Source organism: Macrobrachium rosenbergii, chromosome 56, assembly GCF_040412425.1.
Source record: "Macrobrachium rosenbergii isolate ZJJX-2024 chromosome 56, ASM4041242v1, whole genome shotgun sequence".
In the NCBI taxonomy this organism is placed as follows: Eukaryota; Metazoa; Arthropoda; class Malacostraca; order Decapoda; family Palaemonidae; genus Macrobrachium; species Macrobrachium rosenbergii.
The window spans coordinates 5,702,419-5,729,685 of NC_089796.1; the positions used below are offsets into that span (position 1 = coordinate 5,702,419).

At 36.8% G+C, this 27,267-nt stretch overlaps 2 protein-coding genes and 1 non-coding gene across 3 annotated transcripts in view; 2 read left to right on the plus strand and 1 right to left on the minus strand.

The window, feature by feature from the left end:
* The first annotated feature begins 1,798 nt into the window (after window positions 1–1,798).
* Window positions 1,799–27,267, plus strand: part of LOC136836704 (bridging integrator 3-like) — a 34,116-nt gene continuing 8,647 nt past the window's right edge. Inside the window, exons 1-4 of the mRNA XM_067101209.1 lie at window positions 1,799–1,852; window positions 18,587–18,779; window positions 21,586–21,747; window positions 22,915–23,089. Of these exons, the coding sequence (XP_066957310.1) occupies window positions 21,620–21,747; window positions 22,915–23,089 (303 nt within the window). The 5' untranslated portion in view covers window positions 1,799–1,852; window positions 18,587–18,779; window positions 21,586–21,619. The remainder of the gene's footprint in view (window positions 1,853–18,586; window positions 18,780–21,585; window positions 21,748–22,914; window positions 23,090–27,267) is intronic.
* Window positions 8,024–11,908, minus strand: LOC136836638 (nucleolar protein 58-like). The gene is made up of 2 exons (XM_067101106.1): window positions 11,850–11,908; window positions 8,024–8,321 (listed from the first exon to the last, which is right to left on the minus strand). Exons 1-2 carry the CDS (start codon window positions 11,906–11,908, stop codon window positions 8,024–8,026), a joined length of 357 nt encoding a protein of 118 aa, XP_066957207.1.
* On the plus strand, window positions 26,626–26,744 carry LOC136836767 (5S ribosomal RNA). The gene has a single exon (XR_010852469.1). It is a non-coding gene; the product is annotated as a 5S ribosomal RNA (ribosomal RNA).

The window sequence follows — 27,267 nt, forward strand, 5'->3', positions numbered from 1 at the left end:
TGTAGTAATGAGAGAGAGAGAGAGAGAGAGAGAGAGAGAGAGAGAGAGAGAGAGAGAGAGAGTACATACCTCGAAGTTAATAAATTGTGTTTAGGACCTCATAACAGTGAGAGGAAGAAGGCAGCTAAAAGGTATTTTCATTTTATATTACAAAATTCCGAGAAAGTCATCAACAATTTTTCCGCGAAGTCAAAGAGTCGATTCGAACTCTCTCTCTCTCTCTCTCTCTCTCTCTCTCTCTCTCTCTCTCTCTCTCTCTCTCTCATCTACTCTTTGCTATTGGTCTCTCTTTATTTGTACGTCGATCTGAAGCGGTTGTCATCAAGGCCAAGAGAGACAAGGTCTACCTAATTGGATGGAGTCGCCCCCCCACCTGGGGTAACTACGTAGGCGATGACGTATCTTAGAGGTACCTACTCACTACGGCAATTCAGCTGCTGACGTAATAAGGAGGTAGACGAAGCTCCGCCTACAAGGGGGATTTTGGGGGAAAGCGAGCAGACCTTCTCTTTCTCTTGGCCTTGGTTTTCATTACATGGCCTTGAATAGCGAAAGTAAGTCTGACGATTGTTTATTCTTAAGACTTTGCTGCAGAGTTTTTTGTGTCGAGATTTAAAACTTGTGTTTCAATATCATACTATTGAGTTCATTAGGTAAGCCCCTTAGAGGGGTGTTAGTTCCGTCAGTGCACACTTCTCGCGGTGCACTGTAGGCATTACTTAAAGTTCTTTGCAGCTCCCCTTCCTTAGACCCCTAGCTGCAACCTCTTTCATTCCTTTTGCTGTTCCTCCGTTCATAGTCTCTTTTTCCATTTTGTTTTCCACCTTCTAAAAATTATTTCATGGTACAACTGTTAAGTTTTCATCCTGTTACACCTTTAAAACCTCCTTTACTCCCAGTTTGCTTTTCACCGCTGAATGACCTCATAGGTCGCAGCTCTTGGCCTTTGGCCTAAATCATATATTCCAATTCCAGTTCCGAGGATTTCCGTGATAGTGAAATGTGGAGTTTATTACCCGTAGATTATGTGCGTTACACAAGGCAGCAAATGATAGCTGCTATTAAAAAGCCTTCTCAATAAATTGCTGTATAATTACGGTCTTCACCCCAAAAGCTTCAGTTCTGTTTCGAAAAACATGAACAGTTTTGATGAGTATGAAAGTGCTTTTAATGTTTCAAACATTCTTTTTCCCTTCGTAATGATTTAGCTAACGAGAGAAAAATGTTATCACTTAAATTAAAAGAGAATTACTTGGAAAATTATGAAATGTTTCGGGTAGAGCTGAATTTGATCTTCGTCTGAGTGCAACACTGTGGTTATATCTGACAGATTACAGACATAAATATATATATTGTTTACTTTAAAAAGGTCACTTAAGGATCTTAATTTCATGTGCTAGGTAATTGCACGAAAAACGTTTTTTATCCTTCCGATGATGCGTTTGAAACGAGTCTTAATTTGTTACCCCGTCAGTTATATTAAATAACAAAATTTATTTAATTAAATATCTTATTAAAAATGATATATCAGATTATTTTTAAATCAGGCTAACAAACTTCCATTAATCCACAACGTGTTGTTAATGTATACAATGTGATTAGGTTATGTTTTAATAAAATTTGGAGTTAATGCTTTAATTACCATTTGGCAGCTCATTTCTGTATGAACAAAGTGTTTTATTTATTTTACTTTTATTGGAATATAGGAAAACGGGCATTTATGCTGAAGAGGAATAGAAAATTGCAATATGTATTGAAAATTTATTACTTATTACTACTTATTGTTTTTTTTTTACAGCTTTGTCTCCTGTTATGGACGGTTTGGCATCATGACGTTATCTTCACGGTCACGGTAATGATAGTAATGACAATATAATCATTATTATTAGTATCAGTAATAATAACAGTAGTAGTAGTAGTAATAGTATATTTTTCAGCATCTAGCACAGCATACCATAATACCTTGATGGTCCTGAAGTCAGCCAGTTGTATTATTTGTCGGAATTTGGAAACTTTTCGTGTTTACACAACCATTTTTGTAAGGCAATTTCAATAAACCGCGTTTTGCTAGCGACTCCAACTACCCCTTCTCTTTTCCTAAACTGTCTGCATTATTATAGTTTCTTCTTTGGGTGGGGATGGTGGGGAAAGGAGGGGGTGGTGTTTGTAGTAAGGATATCTTATTCAAAAGAAAGATACTCTATTCTGTACGTGTTTATTTCAGAAAAGCTACTGAAGTTCTCAGTCAGTCCCATATAAACGCCTCTGCTTTGCTAATAATAATAATAATAATAATAATAATAATAATAATAATATTAATAATAATAATATTAATAATAATGATAATGACAAACGCAAAGTTTATAGTTTTTCCTTGTATTATATTTATCACTGAGTACCTGGAGTAATTGAGTTTAATCGTTATTCCGAAAATACATCACTTTATGTAGAATTTATTTGGGGTTCCAGATTATATATACAGTATTTATATGGGGTTCCAGATTATATATACAGTATATATATATATATATATATATATATATATATATATATATATATGTATATATACAGTATATATATATGTGTATAATAATATATATATATATATATATATATATATATATATATATATATATATATATATATATATATATATATATATATATATAATATTATTCCACTCAGGGGACACGTTTATTTTAAACGGTGTAAATCATTTAACGTATTTTGGTTTCCAGATACACTATTGACTGTGATCTAAATCATGGTACTTGAACTCAACTAATGAACCCAATAGTATGATACTGAAACAAATTTTTAAATCTCGACACAAATTTTCAGTTAAGTCTTAATGATATAAACAATCGTCAGACTTACTTTCGCTATTCAAGGCCATTAATGACAACCAAGGCTATGAGAAAACTCAGGTCTTCCTGCAAGTACATTTAGAAACTACTGATTAATCCCCTTTTGAGTTTACAAAGTAGAACAGCTTCATTATGTTTATGTCGTCACGCTCATCATAAAGTTTAGCTAGCGAGGCTTTAAACAAAGAGCGTGTGAAATGCTTCTGATGCCCATACGTAACTTTCACATTTCACGTTCTTATTATATTGTGTGTTCTGTGCAAAATTTGGCTTGAAATCTCAAAAAAAAAAAAAAACTGTCCACGTCGAGGTTGTTTAAATCCAAATAATCTCCCATTAAGAAATTAAAACTTCAGTGTTTATAATATCGTAACTTCAAGCAGGCGTTTCTTTTATATCTCTTACTTCAGAATCGCATTGCATGGGTGAATGGAAGTCGTTTAGCTGATTTCAATACCAGTGGTAGCAGTCGCTGAATAGAATTCGCTTTGCTTGGCTTGTGATGAATGCTTTCCCACCCCCACCTCCCCCGCCAACTCGACCTTAATAAAGCCTTTATCCTTACGAGATGAAATTGGCCATACAAAATTCAGACCAGAATTCAGGGTTCTATAGAACGCAGGACTTCCAGGAATATCAAATTCAGATGATAAATTGGAGAAAAATGCACGTGCCAGCTTTAATTTCCAGTCGTGGCTCAAGACTATTGAAAGCCCAATGGTTTTGAACGTCGGCTGGAAGTCGTTGGTTCGTACTGTCGAGTGCTCGAGTTCCTTAGGTACAGTACCAGACCATTTATCACTTATAGTTCCCCTTCGGTGATATTCCCGGAGTAGCGCGTATTGGATATTAAACCACATTTGTAGTTCAATGTTTGTATATAAAATGTCACGTGATATCCTGTATATATATATATATATATATATATATATATATATATATATATATATATATATATATATATATATATATATATATATATATATATATATATATATTTTGCTTTATTCTTTTGTTCGCTTCCCGTCGTACATTTCCCATAATTCTTGACTTTCAGTTTTTATGAAAGTGGGGTTGTTGGGTCTCTCTGGGCCGTCCTTTAATCGCAGGAAATGTTCAGACTCTGTTAGAAAATTACCCTTTTGTATCAGTCAACAGCTACTCCCTTTCTCAAAGTGATCTTTCACGTTTGACAAAATAGTAAAAGATCTGGGTTATGCACTTTCAAACTGAACCGCTAACCTTCAGACGAGTGACGACAGGCACTGGGAATTCTTGATCTATATCCTGCGTATCATTATCGACTTTATATTGATTTCATTGCTTCGTCATTTTTTCTTCCTTTATTCTTTCTAAGACCGAAATTCCCATGTTATCATTCAGTGTGACTGTCTTTTCCTAATTGATCATATGTCTGGAATTCACTATTGGAAGTTTATCATTCCTGTTGTCGTCCTCTGGAATTCACCATTCCTGACCCTTTTGCCACCTATGGAATTCACCATCTGTAGCCTTAATGTCTTCCTGACTTCCCAAACTCAGTCTCACCTACTCTACTTTGGAAGATTAATGGTAGTTACTTTCTGCCCTAAAATGAAACTCTCGTCTGTTACTTTATATCCCCAGGGTGGCCGGGGGGGAGAAGGGGGGATAAATGTCAACAGCTGCCCTTGGGACGGGAACTCTGTTTTCCTTCTTCCCCACTGAAAATGAATAGAAATGATTAATGACCATTTTGTCCACATTCCCTGGCCCAGAGCAGGACTGAACAACACTAACCCATTCATTTAGATTCACTGTGCCTTCCTCCCAGTGCCTCTCGTGAAAGTGGCAGTGTTAATTTGTTAATTAAGCCCTTGTTAATGAATTACTAAGCTGCCTCCTTTCACCAACTAGACACAGCAGTTAACTACATGACCTGGAATTTCAACTCGACTCTCTCTACCGTAGCAATAACAGTCATTGCTGGGGTACCTCGTTCATTCTCAGTGACTCTCCATATGCTGAGAAGAGAAATGGAATATCCATCTGCTCCGGGACTCCAGTTTCATTTAACGTATTTCTTAGGGAAAGTAGAAGTGTTCACTTTCTCTCGATTTCATTTTTGCTTCCACCTGAATTACGTTTTCAGTTCGATTGTTTTTTTTTTTTTTTTTTTTTACTCAAGGGAGGCTAATGGTAGGTGGAGTGGATTCATTCCATCATTTTATTGGAGGCATGAGGTGGGATTCGAACCTTGTCTTGATTGTGGAAATTGTTATTTTATGTCATCTTTGCACAGTGGTCTTTTCATTTCACTCTTTAATTTGATCTTATTACGAAAGAGAGATTCAGTACTTTCATCTTCAGCCTTAGGCGCTGAATGACCTCATAGGTCCCAGTGCTAGGTCTTTGGCCTAAACTCTATATATTCCTATTCCTCAGGGAAATATGATTTGAGATCATCTTTGTATGTTCTATTCGTTTCAAGCTTTATCCTAACAATATCATAATAAAGAAAATACGATTAAACTCTTCATTCTGTTATCGTAACAATATTATAATAAAAAAAATTATTAGCCCCTTCATTCCATTATCGTAACAATATAATAAAAAAAGTATTAAACTCTTCTTCATTCTATTATCGTAAAAATATTATAATAAAAATCGGACTAAACTCTTCTTCATTCTATTATCGTAAAGATATTATAGTAAAAATATTTTAAACTCTTCTTCATTCTGTTATCGTAACAATATTCAAAAAGAAAATAGCATCAAACTCTTTCGTAATTTTATAAATAATTAAATTTTGTTTATTAGCAACACGTAAAATGTGTAATTTTATAAATAATAAAATTAACTTTGGTTAGCAAGACGTAAAGTATCGTCTGCGTTGCTATTTGTGACTGCTGGCTACTCTCAAGTGGCCCTACAGCAAATTTTCCCTAACCTTAATCTGTGCCGCAGCCTCTCTACCATGGCCTTCTCCCTTATATTGATGTCATTTTTGCATTTATATCGACATATACTTAGTTTCGTGTCTTGCTAATCAAAGGTGATTTCATTAATTATAAAATAACATATTTAACGTCTTGCTAATCAAAGGTAATTTCATTAAAAAGATTACTTATTTTACGACTTGCTAATGAAAGGTAATTTCATTATATATAAAATAATGTATTTTACGTCTTGCTAATCAAAGGTAATTTCATTTATAGAATTACTTGTTTTACGTCTTGCAAATCAAAGGTAATTTCATTATTTGTGAAATTACATATTTTACGTCTTGCTAATGACAGATAATTTCATTATTTATATAATAACATATTTTACGCCTTGCTAATCAAAGGTAGTTTCATTATTTATACAATTACATATTTTACGTCTTGCTAATCAAAGGAAATTTCATTATTTATAAAATTACAATTTACGTCTTGCTAATCAAAGGAAATTTCATTATTTATAAAATTAAAAATTTACGTCTTGCTAATCAAAGGTAATTTCATTAATTAAAACATTACATATTTACGTCTTGCTAATCAAAGGTAATTTCATTAATTATAAGATTACATATTGACGTCTTGCTAATCAAAGGTATTTTCATTATTTATAATATTGCATATTTACGTCATGTTAATCAAAGGTAATTTCATTAATTATAAAATAACACATTTTGCGTCTTACTAATCAAAGGCAGTTTCATTATTTATAAAATTGCATATTTTACGTCTTGCTAATGAAAGGTAATTTCATTATTTATGAAATTACATATTTTACGTCTTGCTGATCAAAGGTGATTTCATTATTTACAAAATTACACATTTTGCGTGTTGCTAATCAAAAGTAAGTTCATTGTTTATAAAATTACGTAAGCTATTAAAACCCATCCGTTGGTCTGTAATGCACACATTGTCCTCTCGACTTCCGTCCTTCTAATGTCGTATTTCATATCCTATAAGGACCCTCATTCTGGTGTCTTAGTTCTCGTTCCATCTCTGCGTGAAAACGGGTTTCGACAGCCGAGGGTAATTCGTTAGCTGGACGCTGTCATAAGTTACATTTTAGGGTTACTGTACTCTGATTAGGGAGGTGTAACGTAATCTTGGAATATTTCTTTTGTGAGGAAAGAATAATCAAGGAAATTGGAAGAAGAGACCCAGTTATTATTATTATTATTATTATTATTATTAGTAGTAGTAGTAGTAGTAGTAGTAGTAGTAGTAGTAGTACTTTTGTGAGGAAAGAATAATCAAGGAAATTGGAAGAATAGGCACCAGTTATTATTATTATTATTATTATTATTATTATTATTATTATTATTATTATTATTACTACTACTACTTTTGTGAGGAACTCATAATCAAGGAAATTGGAAAAAGAGACACCAGTTATTATTATTATTATTATTATTATTTATTATTATTATTATTATTATTATTATTATTATTATACTTTTGTGAGAAAAGCATAGCCAAGGAAATTGGAAGAAGAGACACCGGTTATTATTATTATTATTATTATTATTATTATTATTATTATTATTATTATTATTATTATTATTATTATTATTATTATTATTATTATTATTAAGGTGATAGGTTATATTACATCATCTTTAACTATGGACTGCGCGCTTGCTCATAAACTTAGTTATTCCCTACGATAACCATAATACTATTCTTCTTGCATTTTACTACATTTTTATCTATTTATTATTATTATTATTTTCTTTTTTGATAAATGGGATCTCTTCTTTCTGTATTTCCCTTTACTTCCTCTTAATTCTTCCTAATGAACATCTTAATATTCTTTGCAAGCTTGAATTTCAAATCAATGGCCCTTTAGTGGGCTTGTTCCATAATAATAATAATAATAATACAGATCTTTTGTTATCTCTGCGGGTAAAATGGCTTTCAAAAGAATCCACAGCAAAAGAAGAAATTTCTCGGTTCCATTGTCACTCGCGTAGGCACATAGCGTAAAAAATGATTCATTCATCCTGGAGTTATTCAACGTAAGAGGAGACGAATGACTTTAAAAATATTGAGGATAGGTATTTCGATATTTGCTCTGTTGTTATTTCCTCTCCTCCGACTCTCGTATCTCAGTCTCATCACCGAAAACTTTCACTTTAAGTCTTGCTTCGTTGGCTCACAGTAGCTTTTTCAGTTCGTGTTTTATGTCCAGCTCCCTTTTTGTAGTTCTTCTTCTTCTTCTTCTTCTTCTTCTTCTTCTTCTTCTTCTTCTTCTTCTTCTTCTTCCCGCTTTTGCGAGATGCGAGGCACGGGCGTTTTATGTCCAACACCTTTTTCGTATTCCTTCTTATTCTTCTTCTTCTCCCTCTGATTCTTCTTCTTCTCACTTTTGCGAGATGCGAGGCACTTCTTCTTCTTCTTCTTCTTCTTCTTCTTCTTCTTCTTCTTCTTCTTCTTCTTCTTCCCACTTTTGCGAGATGCGAGGCACGGCTTTGTAAATCTGGAGGAGGAGAGGCTTTCAAGATATTGCTCGGGAGGCCTTTGCGTCGTAATCCTTCCTCTGAGCTGCGTAAAAGTTTAAAACTGTCCGTCTGGTTATTTTTTTTTTTTTGTGTGTATTGCAAGTTTTATTTCTAATGGCAGAAGCTGATGTACCGAAGCACATTTACAAAACATGAGGATAAATCGTCTATTTATCTATCCATCTATGCATACATACACATACAAATTTGTATTCTTGTCAAATGTCACTTTGGGTGTTTATGCATATATACTGTACATACATACAGATTGGTGTTCTTGTCAAATGTCACTTTGATATATATATATATATATATATATATATATATATATATATATATATATATATATATATATATATATATATACACATACATATATACAGATTGGTACATACATACATACATCATACATACATACATACATACATACATTACATACAGATTGGTATTTTTGTCAAATGTCACTTTGGATGGCCAATAATACATACATACATTACATACATACATACATACATACATAATGTGGTTCGGATTACATACAGATTGGTATTCTTGTCAACTATGGTTTTAGACGTAAAATATATATACATACATACAATCATACAGATTAGTATTCTTGTCAAATGTCACTTTGGATGGATACGTAGGCTGAAGATGGACGAAAATCTCACAGTATGTATTTGCTCATACTGATAGGATGATAAACGTTTAAAACGGTATCGTCTGCTTTTGTATGAACGTGCAAGGCAAAACGTTTTGCCTTTTTACAGTCTGTTTACAAACGTCGTCAAGGTTTCAGCATTCATTAACTCTTGGAAAGAGTTAATTACTTTCGAGCTTACAAGGCAAGTTACAAAAATATGAATCACAGTTTAGCCTGATAAGGTGTGAAAACTTCGCTTCTCATACTAGGAATGTGGTCATTTTATTTTAAAGGTGAGTCGCGGAATGGGTCATGTAAGGAAGGTAACTGGACCTGTGCGCAATTTGAGGGCGAGTAGGGAAATGTCTGTGGAAACCAAATTTAGAATGCATGATGGAACTGTTGAGCCAGTTCTCCTTTATGGAACCGAAGTGTGAAATGAATGCGAGTCCAAGAATAAGACTGTGGCTGGTGAGTAAGAAATGCTGAGAGGATGAGAAATGTAGAAGTAAGAAGACATTAAAAAAAAAAAAAAAAAAGATAAAACGGGTACTGTAGTTGAAAACACTGAGACCGCTCGGCCAAGTAATTTCACCTGTTAAATCCGCACCAAGAGAGAGAGAGAGAGAGAGGGGATTAGAACTAAATGGTAAGCAGCTGTCTTTCCCATATTATTTCCAGATCCACAAATAATCCTTTACCAGACCACTGAAGGAAATGCGAAAATAATTCTGAGTCCTCTTGGTGATCATCAGAACCAGAAAATAACAGGAACTCGAACCGAGACGGAAGAAGAAAGACAGTCATAGTTCACTCCTCTGTCGAAAAGGAGGAGCTGGAAAGGAGGAAATTGAGGAAGGATACGAAGTGGCAGATGACGATATCCTGATTGGTCTGTTATGACTGAAATCCTTGACAACAACATCTCACTCTGATATTATATCCTGTTTTCACCAAAACTGTCACCCAAGAATTTCATAACAAATAAAGTAAAAAATGCGCCTAAGTTTCTTCAGCGCAATCGAGTTTTCTGTACAGCCGCTAACAGCGTATAATCAAGGCCACCGAAAATAAATCTATCTTTCGGTGGTCTCGGTATAATGCTGAATGAACCGCGGCCCATGAAATTTTAACCACGGCCTGTTGGTGGCCTGTCCTTTATCGTTGCCAGGTGCACGGTTATGGCTAACTTTAACCTTAAATAAAATAAAAACTACTGAGGCTTGAGGGCTGCAATTTGGTATGTTTGATGCTTGGAGGGTGGATGATCAACATACCAATTTGCAGCCCTCTAGCCTCAGTAGTTTTTAAGATCTGAGGGCGGACAGAAAAAGTTCGGACGGGCAGACAAAGCCAGCACAATAGTTCTCTTTTACTGAAAGCTAAAAACACGATAGATATTTGTGCTTCATCACCATAAAAGTGTTCTTCAAAATAAAGGTGACTGAACAGGATTACGTTACCTCTCCTTGTGAAAAATAAGAAATCATTCCATCACATTAACATAACGCCGATGAGCAGTACGTCGATCTCCCACATAAAATGCGATCATAAATGAAATGGCGTAACATGCAACCATCCAGTGGAACATCTTTTTCAGCCATGCCTCGGGAACGTTTCCCTCGTCCAGGCATACCTTACAAACCCTGGTCAGTCAATTAATCACACTGCTACCAAATGGTGTGCAGACATTCATCTGGATAAATTTACTCTTTCTTGTATCCCTCATCAGGTAGTCGAGAAATGCAACGAAAGTTTCCCTGATTATAATTTGATGTTTATAACTTGATGTCTGTCATGGACACTTCCCAACAATGTGTTTTTTGCAGGATCAGCTGCCTAATGTGACTCTCCTACTCTGTGATTCTGTACATCTTTCTTTCTGTTATCAACCATAGTATTGACAATGCCTCTTGTGATAATTATTGCCGTGTATTTAATGTTTATGTCAATGTTATGGGTAACAATATATATATATATATATATATATATATATATATATATATATATATATATATATATATATATATATATATATATATATATATATATATATATATATATATATATATATATACTGTATATATACATATACATATATATATTATATATATACACACACATATACATATAAATATATATATATACTGTATATATACATATACATATATATATTATATATATACACACATATACATATAAATATATATATATGTATATACATACGGCTTTTCTACCCTCAGACATTAATTGTAAATATAACTTAACATGGAATTCATTATACTTTGGGAATAACCTGGTTCGAATCCAGGCTGGAGTAGATCCACTAATAATCAAGTATATATTCCCTCTGAGTATAAGTTAGTTATTCCCAAGGTATAGTAAATTCCATGTTAAGTGATATTAGTTGTCTGATATTTGTGAGTGTTCAGAAGTCACGCGTGCATATGCATATCAACTTAGTCTCATCTGGTAGCTGAATGATTGAGTCGACTGTCCACCAGTGTAGCTAAACCACAGGCCCAGTTTCGAGTCCTGCCGGGGCACATGCGCTTAATAATCATAGTTCCCCTTTGGTGTAAGTTATATCCGAAGGTATAATAGATTTGATATTAATTGATATTTGTAGCCTAATATTTGTGAATACACATTATACAATGTGTGTGTCTGTGTGTGTGTGTGGAGAGAGAGAGAGAGAGAGAGAGAGAGAGAGAGAGAGAGAGAGCATATGTGACGTACAAATGAATATCTGACTCGGCCTAATTGGGGAACCTGAATTATTATTATTATTATTATTATTGTTGTTGTTGTTGTTGTATTTTTTGTTGTTGTTATTATTATTGTTATTATTCAAATGACCCACTTCATATGAAGCAGGTCCACAGGGGCCATTGACTTGAAATCCAAGCTTCCAAAGCACATGGTGTCCATTTGACTATTCCATCCAGGTCACTTTGAATAATTGCCCGAAACCTCAAGACCTATCTATCCATTTCCACAGGCTCCGGAACCCCGAGCGTTCCTCCTCCTTTTGAGGAGAATGAATCAAAACTACCGTAATTCTTTGATGTCTCGCCTTTCTCTCTTTTTTTTCGAACATTATTCGATTAGGTCTCGGGTGACCCAGTTGTCGGTTTCGGGAAGAAGATGCGGAAGAAACTTCTCGACCTCGTTGTCTCTCAGAGTGATGCTCAAGTTGACAGGCGTTGCCCGATGTTTACCCTTGTTATAAAGAACACCAATGCGGGAGGGGTTGTGGGGGGGCTGGTGGCGGGGTTAGTGCCGACAGTGGACCTCACGCGGTACACTGTAGGCATGACTTAGGGCTCTTTGAGCGTCCCTTCGGCCCCTAGCTGCAACCCCTTTCATTGCTTTTGCTGTGCCTCCGTTCATATTCTCTCTCTTCCATCTTCCTTTCCTAACAATGGTTTCATAGTGCAACTGCGAGGTTTTCCTCATGTTACACCTTTAAGACCCTTTTGCTCTCATTTTCCTTTTCTGTGTTGAATGGCCTCATAGGTCCCAGAGCTGGGCATTTGGCCTAAATTTGATGTTCCATTCCATACAAAAACTTCTTTCAGTTTTCTTCTGAAGATGGAAAGAGAAACCCACAAGATTCCTGTGTATAACTTGTTTACTTGTAAATATTTACATATTCCTTTAATATGTAAATATTTACAAGTAAACAAGTTATACACAGGAATCTTGTGGGTTTCTCTTTCCATTCCATTCCATTCCATGTAGAATACTGAGAATTGTACATGAATTCGAAGGAAACAAGTTTTTAATTACACTTTTCTTATTTGTCCCCTTTCCTCTACCTCTGTGAGATAAAACTCTTTGTCGTCACAGATCATGAAGAGAGCATTGACGTGGTGGTGGTGCTTTTACGGGCTGCTCTTAAGAGCAAGAGCCCGTGCTGGCAGAAAACCAGTGGAATCAAACCACAGCGACACGTGGGAGATGTGGAATCGAATGTAACGGACTGCAGATACATTGCAACAAACGACTTAGACAGAAAAATCTTGCTGTTTTGATTGCAAATGTGAGGTGTTGACTAAGTGAACTAGATACAAAATTCATTTGATGAAATTCAAAACACATCACCTTATTATTTTATTATTTTCCCCTATCAGTTTCTGCTCAATCTGAATACATTCCCGGGTCACTGTTTTATTAATCTTCAGAGTGGATTATGATTTTTCGAGACTAAATTTAATAAACGCCACCTCACAGGAATACAGTCAGATCAAATCCCTCCCACCCGTCACCTTAACCTTTAACCCTGGTAAAAGTCACGGTTATAGATAAAAGAAAACTTGTTAAAAACTTGTAAATATCTGATGAACGAATTTTATTTCGCCAGAAGAGCTGTAGTTTGATAGGACAACACTTGTGTCACTCCCACTGATAAATCCAATATTTGCTCCTCCTGCTCGATCAGCTAGCAGTTCAATGAACCTCATTATTTTCTCCTCCTGCTCGATCATCTGACAGTTCAATAAATCTCATTATTTTCTCGTGCTCGATCAGCTGACAGTTCAGTAAATCTCATTATTTTCTCCTCCTGCTCGATCAGCTGACAGCTCAATAAATGTCATTATTTTCTCCTCCTGCTCGATCAGCTGACAGCTCAATAAATGTCATTATTTTCTCCTCCTGCTCGATCATCTGACAGCTTAATAAATGTCATTATTTTCTTCTGCTCGATCATCTGACAGTTCAATAAATTTCATTCTTTTCTCCTCCTGTTCGACCAGCTGATAGTTCAATAACTCTTTCTTTTCTCTTGCTCGATCAGCTGACAGTTCAGTAAACCTCATTCTTTTCTCCTCCTGCTCGATCAGCTGAGAGCTAAATAAATCTCATTATTTTCTCCTCCTGTTCGATCAGCTGACAGCTCGACAAATCTCATTACTTTCTCCTCTTGCTCGATCAGCTGACAGTTCAATATATCTTTCGAAATACCGAGAATTTTGGCTTCGTAATGGTCCCGTTTCATTCGATGGGAAGTGATCGAATTAGGTGAGAGGGGGCCCCCTTTTTATTCTTACGTCATTAGCTCCACTCGTCAAGACAATAAGTGGTCGTTAATGGTCAATTATCTTCGGCAATTACGTTACTCGGTTCGAAAGGCCTTTTGCGAGCTGAACGGATAAAAAAAAAGTGAATAAAATCGAAACAAAAAATAAATCGAAGTGAAGGATGGTCGTTCAGTTTAACGAAGCTAAAAAGACTCGTGTTTTTGGCCCATGGCTTAATGAATTTTGCTATGTCTGTATAATGAAGTAATAGTTGGTTTTTCCTTTCATCTCTACATACACATTCATCAGCAAATAGATACAAGATTATACATAAAGTTTCAAAATTCACCGTCGTTTCTGTCTTTTAACCTAATTTAGTTTCCATTTCAACATTTGAAAGTAATTTGTATTTGATAAAAAGTCTATTGTAGTTTCCCCTGATTTAACCATTTGGAAGTTTGATTGCATTTAAGATTCAAACGTGTGTAACGAAAAATGTAGGCTATACATTGATCTGTTTGACTGTGTACTGTAGAGATGATATTATGCTGCCAGGTTTAAGTACATTCACTAACACCCGTGACATCTAAAAGTGAACATGAGCGACGAATAAGCTAATATTCATGAGAATTCCTTCTCACTTCTAAATTCATCGTGTTACGAATTATACAGTGTCAAGTGTCAATACATTTACTCTGACAGAAATTCCGCGCATAAATTTCGGTATGGAATCAGTCTTTTCTTGACTTTGAGACCTTTGTCCTCCGTGTAATGTCAATCAGATAAAGTCTCCATGTTTAAGAGACGAATCTAACCTTGGATTTTGAGGACACATGAACTGAGTTGTCATAAAAGAAAACAAGTATAAAATGCGACGAAGTTTCTTCGGCGCAGTCGAGTTTCCTGTACAGCCACCACCGCATATTATCAAGGCCACCGAAAATAGATCTATGAGCCGCGGTCCATGAAACTTTAATCACGGCCCGTTGGTAGCCTATCCTATATCGTTGCCAGAAGCACGATTATGGCTAACTTTAACCTTAAATAAAATAAAAACTACTGAGGCTAGAGGGTTGCAATTTGGTATGTTTGATGAATGGAGGGTGGATGATCAACACATCAATTTGCAGCCGTCTAGCTTCAGCGGTTTTTCAGATCTGAGAGCGGACAGAAAAAGTGCGGACAGGAAAAGTGCGGACAGAAAAAGAGCGGACGCACAAACAAAGCCGGCACAATAGTTTTTTTTACAGAAAATAAAAAATTTGTGCTTTAGATTTCTCTAAATTACGTATATTTACATATAAAAACGACAATTTTTGCAAGGGACATAAATGATGATCTCGAAATATTACGTTGTCTTGGTGTCAAAACATAATATTAATAATTTGAAACTCGTATAAACTGAAGCAGAACCAATGTACTGTTCATTTACTAGCTTGTCCTCGTCACGTAACGCAATTAATCTGTAATCATGTAACAATAATACAAGTAATCCGTACTTATACTCAAGGCTCATATCATGACTCAAAATTAATTTCCAACTATTTTTTTTTAGTTTGCTGAATATCTTAGTATTAAGATTATGCTTGCAGTTATTATGATGTGTTACATTGATTGTTATGAAAGCTCTCTATGTAGAAATTTCATAAAATCTAAACAGAAAACGCCTTAGGAATGTCCTCTGTTTTATATATACATATACATATATATATATTTTATATTATATATATATATATATATATATATAAATACATATATATATATAATATATATATGTGTGTATATATATAAATTATATATATATATATAATATGTGTGTGTGTGTGTGTGTGGAGATATTTATTCATAAATTAAAAAGTAACTTTTTTGAATAAATATCTTCTATAGGTACCATCCAGTTTGAATGAGGTCTGTTAGTGATTGTACTAATGCACAAAACAATTGTGTATGTAATAAAGAGATATCTGTCTATCTATCTATCTATCTATCTATATATATATATATATATATATATATATATATATATATATATATATATATATATATATATACAGTTGTAATAATAATAGTTTGTATTCACTGCTTGGAAAGAATATAAGTTTGTTCTCAGGGTGAAATTCCTCAGAGGAAGGGAATGATGTACAAATGATTATTTGAAATATTTTTACATGCTACAGTGACCTCGTTTTGCAATGGAAAATTAACTCTTGTATTTCGAAAAGGAATATAAATTTCCATGTTACGGCGAAACAATAGATTAACTCACCTAGAGGACAAAATGCATATTGTAATGGGAAATATGAAGATGATTTTACGACAGCTAAAACATAGTTATAAAAAATTACTTGATGAGCTTTGTACGATCTTTTTCTGGGCGTCACATTTACACAATATACACTAATTCACTCATTTCAGTCATTTTTGGTATTACATAGAACTTTTTGGTCTTAACATCTAGCCTTAGATGTAGCTTTCTGCGAATATCTTTTGCTTAAAGGTGTTCAGAACTATAAACCTTTCAGAATATGAAACTAACACTTCATATATCATATATAATTTCTGTTTTTAAACCAATCTTTTTGCAACATAAAGTTTATTTTCTATATAAAATACAGCCAGGCTTTGTTGATAGCGAGTTCTCTGTAACGTTCTCTATAAGGAATTGTCAAGGGACACTGTTGTATTACCCTTCGAGCATAGTGCATTATAGGCCTAACCCACTTTATATTTGTGCTGTGATTTCTACTTATTTTCATAAAAACAAGAAGTACAAAAAAGAATGTTCATGAGATCGGCTCTGTAGGCGGGGTAGTGCCGTCAGTGCACCTCATGCGGTGCACTGTAGGCATTACTTAGGGTTCTTTGCAGAGTGCCTTCGGCCCCCAGCTGCAACCCCTTTCGTTCCTTTTACTGTGCCTCCTTTCATATCCTCTTTCTTCCATCTTACTTTCCAGCCTCACCTAACAACTGGTTCATAGTGCAACTGCGAGGTTTTCCTCCTGTTGCACCTTTCAAACCTTTTACTGTCAATTTACGTTTCAGCGCTGAATGGCCTCATTGGTCCCAGGGCTTGGGCTTTGGCCAATTCTATATTCCATTCAGTTAATGAGATCAGCTTGAAAGAAAGATTATGACGGGTGTGAAACGTTCAGTCTAGAAAGGAATTTTGGGAGCTCTGAATCAGTCTTTTTTTTTTTTTTAACAGTTTCAGCTATGGCATGATGACTTTTATCACTCACATAGAAAAGTGTAACAGGAAAAAGACGTAACTGAAACATGTACGTCAGACATAGGTAACATGAACGGGATGCACACCATAAGAAATCGTAACAAACCTGTGCGATAGCTTGAGACTAGGATTTTCATATAACATGGGTTGCCAGTTATGTAATGCTTATAATAATCGCTTTTGAAAAAAATATTGTGCTGTCAAGCCTCCTGGCATATTTGCATTAGTTTCATAGATTTTAAACGATGCTTTCGTAATAGTAACTGCCTGAGAAAAAGTCTTACATTAGATGAATGAAGATGCCCACATGGTGATAGGAACATCCTAGCTGAGATTCTTTGCAGAGTCCCTTCGGCCCCTAGCTGAAACCCCTTTCATTCCTCTTACTGTAGGCCTACCTCTGTCAGATTCTATTTCTTCCATCTTACTTTCCACCCTCTGCTAACAATTGTTCTCTGAGCTTTGTTCTGTTCTTTACTCCCAATTCCATTCCTTTGAACAAATTTTCTCACAGTTTCCCAACCTCTTTAGGCCAATTCTGTCTTGGAGCGGGAGTTGATGTTATTGGTCCTCCCCCTACTCCTTTTTAAATTTATCTATATTCTGAGCCTTCTCTCCTAATCCTATGTCAGTCACTTCACCTTCTCCTTTCCTTTTTTTTTATTTTGACTCTCCACTAATTGACTCAGTAATGAGACGTCACTAGGCTATTTTGCTCTTCCATGTTCTTAAGCTGAGCTATTTTTAGGCTGCGTGTCTGCTTTCCCCATGGCTACCAGTAAAGTAAGGTATCCCTATACTACAATCAGCACTGAGGTCGCGCTGACAGGTAAATTACCTCTAATTCAGAACTCATCTTCAGCAACCATGATGTTTGCCGCTTATTAAAAATCTCAAACAATTTCTTTCCCAAGAACTTCCTCCTTTCTTTCTCCGTCATGTTGTTATGCAAATCTTGCCTTGTTAGTCTTATATTTTATATAAAGACTCCTTTCCTTGTTTAATTCAGCCTCAGTTTCTCATGTGGAGAGAGAGAGAGAGAGAGAGAGAGAGAGAGAGAGAGAGAGAGAGAGAGAGAGAGAGAAATTTGCAGCACTGTAGGCTTGAACTTTTAATATTTTCATTCAGTCATATTAATAGTAAGAGTAATTGTAGTTTATGTTTCCTCTGTAACGACTCCCTACCTGGTTTTTATTATGCCTAAGTTACTCTTACGTCGAGAGAGAGAGAGAGAGAGAATTTTCAGTACTTTAGACTTTAACTTTCCTTTTAATGTCTTCATTCACAGTCACAGTAATAGTAGTAGTAATAATTGTAATTTATGTTTCCTCCATAACGGCTCCTTAGCTTATGTTGTTTTGCCTCAGCCTTTCTTATGTTACGCCGAGAGCGACATTCGCGATGACTTAAGAAGAAGAAGAAGTCATGTAACGTCAAAGTTATAAAAACATTGGTGTGTAACTACGTCCTTACATCTTGAATCCCCTCAGATATCAGCTGTAATTATTTGTCTACCATTATTCTTCGAGAAGCACGACAAGTAAGCGACAAAACTAATTCCATTTCGCATTTTCTGAAATATTTTTGAATAAATAGAATAAATGTTTGTGGTGAAAACAGCTGGTGGTTACGACGAACCTTACACGAAGAAACCTTGACATAAAGGTTGACCATATCCAAGGAAATTACGATAAAGTTCAGAGTTCAAAATGAATCCATTAGCCATATAAATCCGAGAATAATCCTAAAATGAATAAATCAATAAAATGAACTCGATGTTAGGCTAGGCACAGTTTTTGGTTATTATTGTGGCTAAGTAACTTATCCAAGGCTCTCCCAATTTTTTGTAGTTTGTTGTTGTAGCCTGAAGCAATCTCATCCCCTACATCATGGGCCAGTTTTCCAAAAGATGTCCCTTGGAAATTGACATTTTCTATAGTATTTTGGTTGTTTGTCAAGAATTTACCGTTATTTTTTGTCGCTCGACTATAATTAACATCACTGGTTATATTTTTGCTATTGCACATGCGCAGTGTTATAGGGGAACTTTTGGTAGAAAGTGGTTTCCTTTGCTGGGGGGTTGGAGCCCCTGGCTAAGTAACACGACCTACTAGGTTGGGTTAGGTAGGGTAGATTTCCTTAGCCAATCCCTTTTTGAACATATGGCTCCCTGATATCTCTCGTATTCGCGGAATTGTTTCATACAGTCCTTGTGGACCTAATACTTAGAAATACCTATTTTCATTTAATGTGTGGATGAAGTTTTATTTAGACTTTCAAGTGAAACTCAAGGTTGCAATGTGACCTAACCTAACCTAGCCTTGACTGCTATGTCCTACGGGATCATGTGACCTACACTCAGGTAATGTTCATTTCGGTCTGAACATCCCTGTTCGATTTTGCTTTATACATAATTCTTGCAAACTAATATTTATCATAATAAAAATAAAATATATGTAAATAAATGAGGATTTTTCTAAGTTTCAACTCTGCAAAATGCACTTTGACCCCCAGGGACTAGTACTGAACACGGGAAACAGTAGGTAATTCACTGTTTAGTACTAGGCCTCATGTGGAATTGGAGTTCAGACCGGAAACGAACTTTTACCCTACATTCTGCTGGTTCTCACCCTCCTCCTAACTGGATGTAGCCTAGGGTACCACGAGTCAAAGAGAAATTGGCTTATATTTATTTAGCCTAGGTGTACCAGAGTTATTTTTCGTCCACTTCATTATGATTCCAAAGGCAGTGAGTGCCCCACTAACCCCACCAGCTATCCAGAACTTGAGACTGTCAGACCAAAAATGGATTATTAATGGACTGACAAGATGTTTTTGAATAAATGTCAAATTCATCAAAATCACATCAGAAAACTATCAGGTAAACCACATTTCACATTTAAAATCACTTGCTTTCAAATATACTAGCCTACTTTTTCTGAATACAGTTTTTCAGTTGTCAGAATTCTCCATTAATCCAAAGACATGATGTTTGAAAAAAAATTACAACAACAATATTGCTTGTTAAGAATGCAGCTGAAAACCAAGTAACCAAGTTATTTAAGCAAGCAATTGCAGTTTATGATCTGTGGCACCTTAGGTCACGTTAAGTTGGGAGATCCTTCCCCTTATTTTACTTTGTGATCTAGAGGCTCCTAGGTCAGGTTTGTAATGTAGAAGCCCCTAGATCAAGTTTGATGGGGGTTCCAGAGAAGCTAAAAGACACCCCCTCCTCACGAACTGCTTCCCCCATTAAAGTTAGACATGGGTGTTCGTGCATTCAATCCATGATTCACAGAAACAGTAACAAGAATAGGTTTTTTTTTAATTTTTGCCTATATAGAGGAGAAACAGTAGGAACACCTGAACTAATAGCAAACTGGAAGATGATGATGATTATTATGGGGAAAATTAATGCTCTAATTCTGAACGATATAACCTAACATAGTGCTTTTCGTGTATTTTACCGTTATGCGTGGTGTTACTGTGGTCACTTCTGATTTCCTGACCCAAGATCCCTTGCTTCCCGTTGCTGTCCCCCATTATTTTTAGATGAAGAGGTACGTTATAGGAAAAAAATAAGTGGTTTCCCCAACATTAAAGGTCAGAAAGATGAAAGATGGAAACTTATACTTGATATGTTTTCCAGAAAATAATTTGTGATACATTAACCAAATTTTTAAACAACCACAGGACTTGTAACTTTTAGGCTACCAGAGAACACTAGGGTTTAGACTGAAGTATTGACATATCAAATGATGGAGGAGTACCCTTTTGCACACTGAGGGTAGGACAATAGGACACATGAGGGAGACTGCTGCAATTACTAATGTGAAGATGACACCTGGTTAGCCTGGCACCCTAAACCACCAACTTCCAGTACCAATTGGGATTTGGGCTTTGTGTGCAATTGTTGTTTATGGTTATTAATTTATTATTATATAGTTGCTAATATAACCAAGTACATATCAAGAGTCCTATTTTTAGACTCATGGGGCTGCATCGCAAGATTTGTTCATGACTTGGGTGAAAATCTGAGCGGGACATAGTTAAATATGAAATTGGACAGGTAAAAGTGAAGAAGTCAAAGGTAATGAATAAAAAGTAAAAAACAAAAGGAGTGGAACTGTAAACCGTATGCAATGTAATGCACACTGAAGGTGGTGCCACACTAGATAAGGACGTGCCTGTAGTGTGATTAATGGCTAGGTGTCAATTAGGCATAACTTTTTTTTTTTTTTACAGATAATTCAGATGCTGATTTTGTAGCTGAAAGAAAATTAAAGTATTCATGAGCCAAGGCACCTAACTGCTAAGTATTAACTATTCAAAATTTGTCTTTGCAGGTAATTCAAATGTTGACTTGCTAACTCCACAAAAATGAAGTCATTCCTAAGCCTTGGAATTGGGAAATCAACCCCCACCTTAGAGGCACCAAAGCCTGCAAGTGGCATCCTTCCCCATCAAGAAGAGGAGAGTTTGGCAAACCTTTGGGTGGACATCACCAAGTGAGTTGAGACAGTGCATTGGACATTGTTTTAACACAGAGCAGTTACATTTACAGGAGCCTAATCCTGCAGTCAGCAGCTCATCAGAACCTAAAAGGAGATTATTACCTGGCCAGGCAAGGCATCCAGGCTCCTTGAGTGCGTATCTTACACAGCATACCTGTGTTTTGGTGCTCCCTGAACTTTTTCTTTATATTAAAAAAATTTATAATTACCCCGTATCCATAATTAATCATCTCCTAAATTCAGTCCCAATTTTTTTTGGTGATTATACAGGAGTTGTATGTTGCTATGGTAATGCTAAGAGAGCAAGTAAATATGTATATGTATAATTAGTTCAGGTAGGATTAACACAAACCCACATTCTTACTGACAGGGATACTCTGCAATGTGTGACCCTATGTTAGTTCAATCCTCTGGCTTCCTCATCCTTACCTCCAGGAGTTGTACTGTACGGTAATGGGTTTCTGTTAAAACAAATAGAATTTTTGAGACAAAATTGATTATATTTTACAAACTTTTTTCTTTAATTTAACTGGTCCTTCTACCCTCTCATATCTCATGATGACAGACAACACTGGAAGTTACTTTTTTCAATGGAGAAAGAACTTTGGAACCCAGATGTCTTATCGACCAGGTGGAAGTTGTAGAGTGCCTGGAGAGCAGTAGATTGCAGGATTAGGCTATTGCAAAGTAATGGTTTTGTACCAGAAATTCAGTATTTTAAAAAATTTACTTTGCTTATCTGGTTTTCTTTCCACTCTTTTTTCGATTACACTTGAACCCCTCTCACTTAAGTTTAGTGTAAGATTAGAAGAGCAAGTATCTGTATGTTAGATTAATTTAGTTTTTCTTGTGTCCATTCCAGCATTTCATAGAAATAAATCATTCATATAGATAGTGTTAGTTTTCACACAGTTTATTAGAAAAAATAAAATTTAGAGTCAAGTCTTTAAGTGTGTATATATTTTTTTATAATTACAGATTTATAAAATTCTGTACAATTTTAGTGTGATGGCTTGTTTTTAACTGAAACTACAGTTAATGACTGTACAGTGGAAATGAAAACCGGTAGAAAATTTATACAGAAGTTGGAGGTATGACTTAAAGTTCCAATTATTGATCCCAGTGCATCAGGGAGGAAATAACTGAAATCTGATATTGCAGGTCAGAAGCTGGATGCTGCAAGCTTGCCGCAGAAGTGAAGAATTACAGGGATGCTATTAAGGATGTCCAGGAAGCTGAGGAAAAGTTGATAAAGGATTTGAGTAATTCAGGACTCTCTTCATTTTCCCCGCAGTTACATCAGGCCTTAGACGAGTATTTGTCTGTTACGATGGAGGTAACAATCAGTGGTATGCTGTACTTATTGAAGAATGGTGGTGTGAAGCATTGTTTTGTTCAAGAGTTTTTTATGTTAAACTGACTTTAGAGGAAACAGCACTGTTCAGCTACTATATAATGTATTCACTTTAGTTGAGTTAGTAACTTGAACATTTTGTAGTGTACAACCATAGTTTATTCATAAAATATACAGACTCCATGCTGTCTGTAAGATTACTGTATAAGCAGACTGTGCATAAGTTAGTTAGTTAGTTATAAATGATTTCTTTAACCAGACCTCTGAACTTTAAAGTATTATTGTAGGTTGTCAAGTAATTTCAAATATCTGATAGACTACTACTGATTACTAACCTCATCCCAGTGGCTTTTCTTTTTTGAGAATTATGAAAAGACTTCAGCACTTCTAGCAAAAAAAATTTGTAGTCTGCTTGATACAATTCAAGATTTGCTCATTGCAACCCATTACTCACAAGATGCCTTATTTCATTTTAAAACTGAGTCACAACAATCTGCTTTAGTTGACCAGAATGCTGCGACTACTTCCGTCAGTACTATAGGCTAATCCTGCTGTCTGCATCAGTTGTCATTTTGTCGTGTGACTCCGTAGAATCAACATCCCAGAGCGCACCACTCTCCCAGTTCACCTTTTCGATGGATAAATTGTGCCAATTTTTGTCTATGCTTTAGACCTTCCTTACCGGATATTTCCATGATTTCCATTTTACAGTATTCTGTGTGTGTATGTATTTGTGTGTATATTGGTATGTGCAAAGGTAACCGACATATCCATCTCTCTCCCCATGTTTAGAGTGAGTACCCAAAGACAAAGCTTTGTTAAGGAGACTTATTCATGATCTCATCTCTGCTCTGTGTTTTTTCTTGATCATCCTAAATTTTCTTTCAGGCCATAGTGTTTGATAAAGGGCTTCATTGGGAATAGTGCTTAGCTTGCTTTTTTTGTCAAATACACTGTCTTTGGTCTCATTAATTCTTGTTTGCAAATAATAGGTAAAAATTATTTTTGCAATCAATTCATTTGTTTTGCATTTTTTTGTATTATAGCCATAATTTCTCATAATTTGTGATTTGTTGCTTTTGTGCTTCGTGGTATGATAGCATAAGTAACAAATGTGAAGTAGTGTAGCAGTGAAGTTTTTCTTTAAGTTAGTTCCTTAGGTTGTTTTTGTGTTTGAGTAACCCAGTTTGAGTATGTCTCAATACATGTGTCAGTGGTTACCAGGAAAGGCATGCTGCTCCTTCATGTGGCCATTGGAGAAAGATCCCCAGCTCCTGTGCCCTTCATGCCAAAAGTAACAGCTTTCACCCAAGTGGACATGTGTGTGAAGTGTGTAAAGTGGGATGTAGATCAGTGGTAATGCTTTGTGTAGAAGAGATCTTGTAAGTTTGCACTCAGAAGGTATTGCAAGACACATTGTTGGACTTGTAGTGATGCAACTGTTCCATGATTCGTATCCTTTCACCATCTGTTAAAGAATGATGTTTGCCAGGTAACACCTCCAAGCTGAAAATGCCACTTCCTACAGTTACTTGCACAAGCTGTACCTCAGCAAGATGATATCACAGGACATGATCTAACTGACTGCTGTCTTCTTGCAGTGATTCATCCCCTCACAGACGAGCATTGGAGACACCTACCAGCCTGTAGTTGCCCACTTATGGCCAGGACATTCCTACTTCTCCCTCTCCAATACAGTCTCCACCTGTGCCTTGACACCACTGTCACTCTCATTTCTCAGGCCTGCTGCCATGCCACCACCTTCTTCAAAATCTTTAGCTGTTCTTCCCTTATTGGACCTGATACAGAAGTAGAATTTTCACTAGCCCAACCCAGTTGAGTTGTGCCCACTTCTAGAACCAGTTAGTTACCAGCAACTCTGTGATGTTTTTATGAAACACAGCCAAGTTTTTCTTGCAACCCCATTAATCATAAATGGTTTTTATTGCCTTCAATCTGTCCCCACACTCATCCAGTTCAGATCTCACAAACACAATGGAATAAGGACTGATTTGGAAACCAAGCACCTACAAGAGTACTAGTGAGAGTGATTTTTTAACAATCACGGGTTTTTAGCAATTGGGATAGTTCTACAAGGCATAGTGCAACTTAGGGTTAATAGGTTTGTCAGGGAAACTTTTTTTATATCGTAAAACAATACAACTTATTTGTGTACCTAAAGAATTCTTGAGAATATTATCAGTAGTAATTTCAATAATTTTGCTTTTGTAGAAACTAGTCATTGCAGCCATTTATACACGCAGTCTGTGTGGTTTAGTGTTTGGTGCTTTTGTTGTCAAAATATCCACTGCATTATTCACACAGCCTTTATAGCAATGTTTGGCAAATTTAACTTGTATTTCTGAAATCTATTATTACTGACGTGGTCTAGTTAAACTACTTTATAATGCTGTTGATATTAATAGTAGTTTTGTTCATGCAACTTACCTGTCAGATATATATATAGCTGTATTCTCCGAAGTCCGACAGAATTCCAAAAACTTGCGGCACACGCAGTGGGGCCAGGTGGTTAATACCCATTCCCGCCGCTGGGAGGCGGGTATCAGGAACCATTCCCATTTTCTATTCAGATTTTCTCTGTCGCCGGTACTGTCAACAACTGTTTTCAGTACCTCCGTCTTTGGATTTATCCTGGACGCTTCTGTAGCTGCTCGTCAGGACGCTCCTCTCGCTGCCGTGCAGGACGCACGGATGGACTCGAGGACGCCTCTTTGGTTGCTCAGTGACGCTTCAGAGCAATCAAAGTCTCGCGGGAAGCGTAGATCCCATCTGCGTGTTGGACCGCAAGGCCTTCGTTTCTCCCATTGAAGAGGGAGAAGTCTCTTGTGAGTCGGAGCCTGCAGTCCTTGAGCAGCCTCCCCTTCCTCGTCTCACGGACTACCAGGTGTTAGCTGGCCTTTCTTAAGGACTTGTTTGGCGACAAGTTTCAAACCCTCGGCCACTCTCTCTCCTCCTCCGCAGTTTGCTTGGCCCCAGACGAGGAGAGCGCTGGGGTTTGTCAAGATGACCGTCTCTGGTGACGAAGAAGGCCTTCAAGAAGGTTAACACCTGGATGGAGGAAGGAAGACCCAAGGCAAGACTTCTTTTGCCCTGCCTCCGTCCAAGCTGAGCGGCAAGGCAGGTATGTGGTAAGAGACCGGGGAGGACGTCGGCTCAAGAGTTCCTTCGTTGTCCCAGGAGACTTCGCTAGCTTGGTCGACGCGCCTAGAAGGTCCCTCCTGTCGGCTGCCAAAGTGTCCTGGACTATGTCGGAGACGGATCACCTTTTGAAAGGACTGTTTCGAACCATGGAGGTCTTCAATTTCCTGGACTGGTGTTTGGGGCTCTAGACGTCAGGATTAGGAGTCCCGACTCGATCTGCCTGGGAGCTGTCCAGCGTGTTGAACTGCATGGACAAGGCAGTCAGGGATGGCTCGGAGGAATTGGCATCCCTCTTTGTACGGGCCTCTTGAAGAAGAGGGCCTTGTACTGTAACTTTACAGCCTATGGCCCTACCAGCCAACGGCCATACCACATTGAAAGCACCGCTTCTCGTGCGATCAGCGAAGTTAAGCAACGTTGGGTCTGGTCAGTACTTGGATGGGTGACCTCCTGGGAACACCAGATGCCTTTGGCGTCATACTTTTGCAAAGTCAGTTTCTCCGTCGCAGAGGGCTTTGCTGTTCTCCCTTTTGAGCCATCTCTTCCCCCAGTCCTTGTTCAAGGATCTCTCCTCCAGCTTGAAGGAGGCCACTCAAGACCTCTTGGCCCACTCGTCAAGACGCCCGGCAGTCCCTTTGATGTCGTTGTCAGGTCAGACCTCCAGGAAGTAGAAGCCCTTTCGTGGAGGAGCTTCTTCCTCGAGATCTTCTCCCGAGGTAGAGGTCTTTTCAGAGGCGGAGCCCCGCCCTAAATCTTGGGGCAGGAAGTGATTTGCAGCGCCTCCAGACACCTGTAGGAGCCAGGCTTCTTTCGTTTGCGAGAGCCTGGAGAGCAAGAGGGCAGACACCTGGTCCCTTGAAGTTATCGAGAGAGGATACAGGATCCCCTTTCTCGACTCACCACTTCTGTGCATCGTCGCCCAGGATCTGTCTTCCTCTTTCCATCAAGAGAGGCAACAGATCCTTTTCGAGCTATTAGAGCAAATGCTCGAGAAAGAG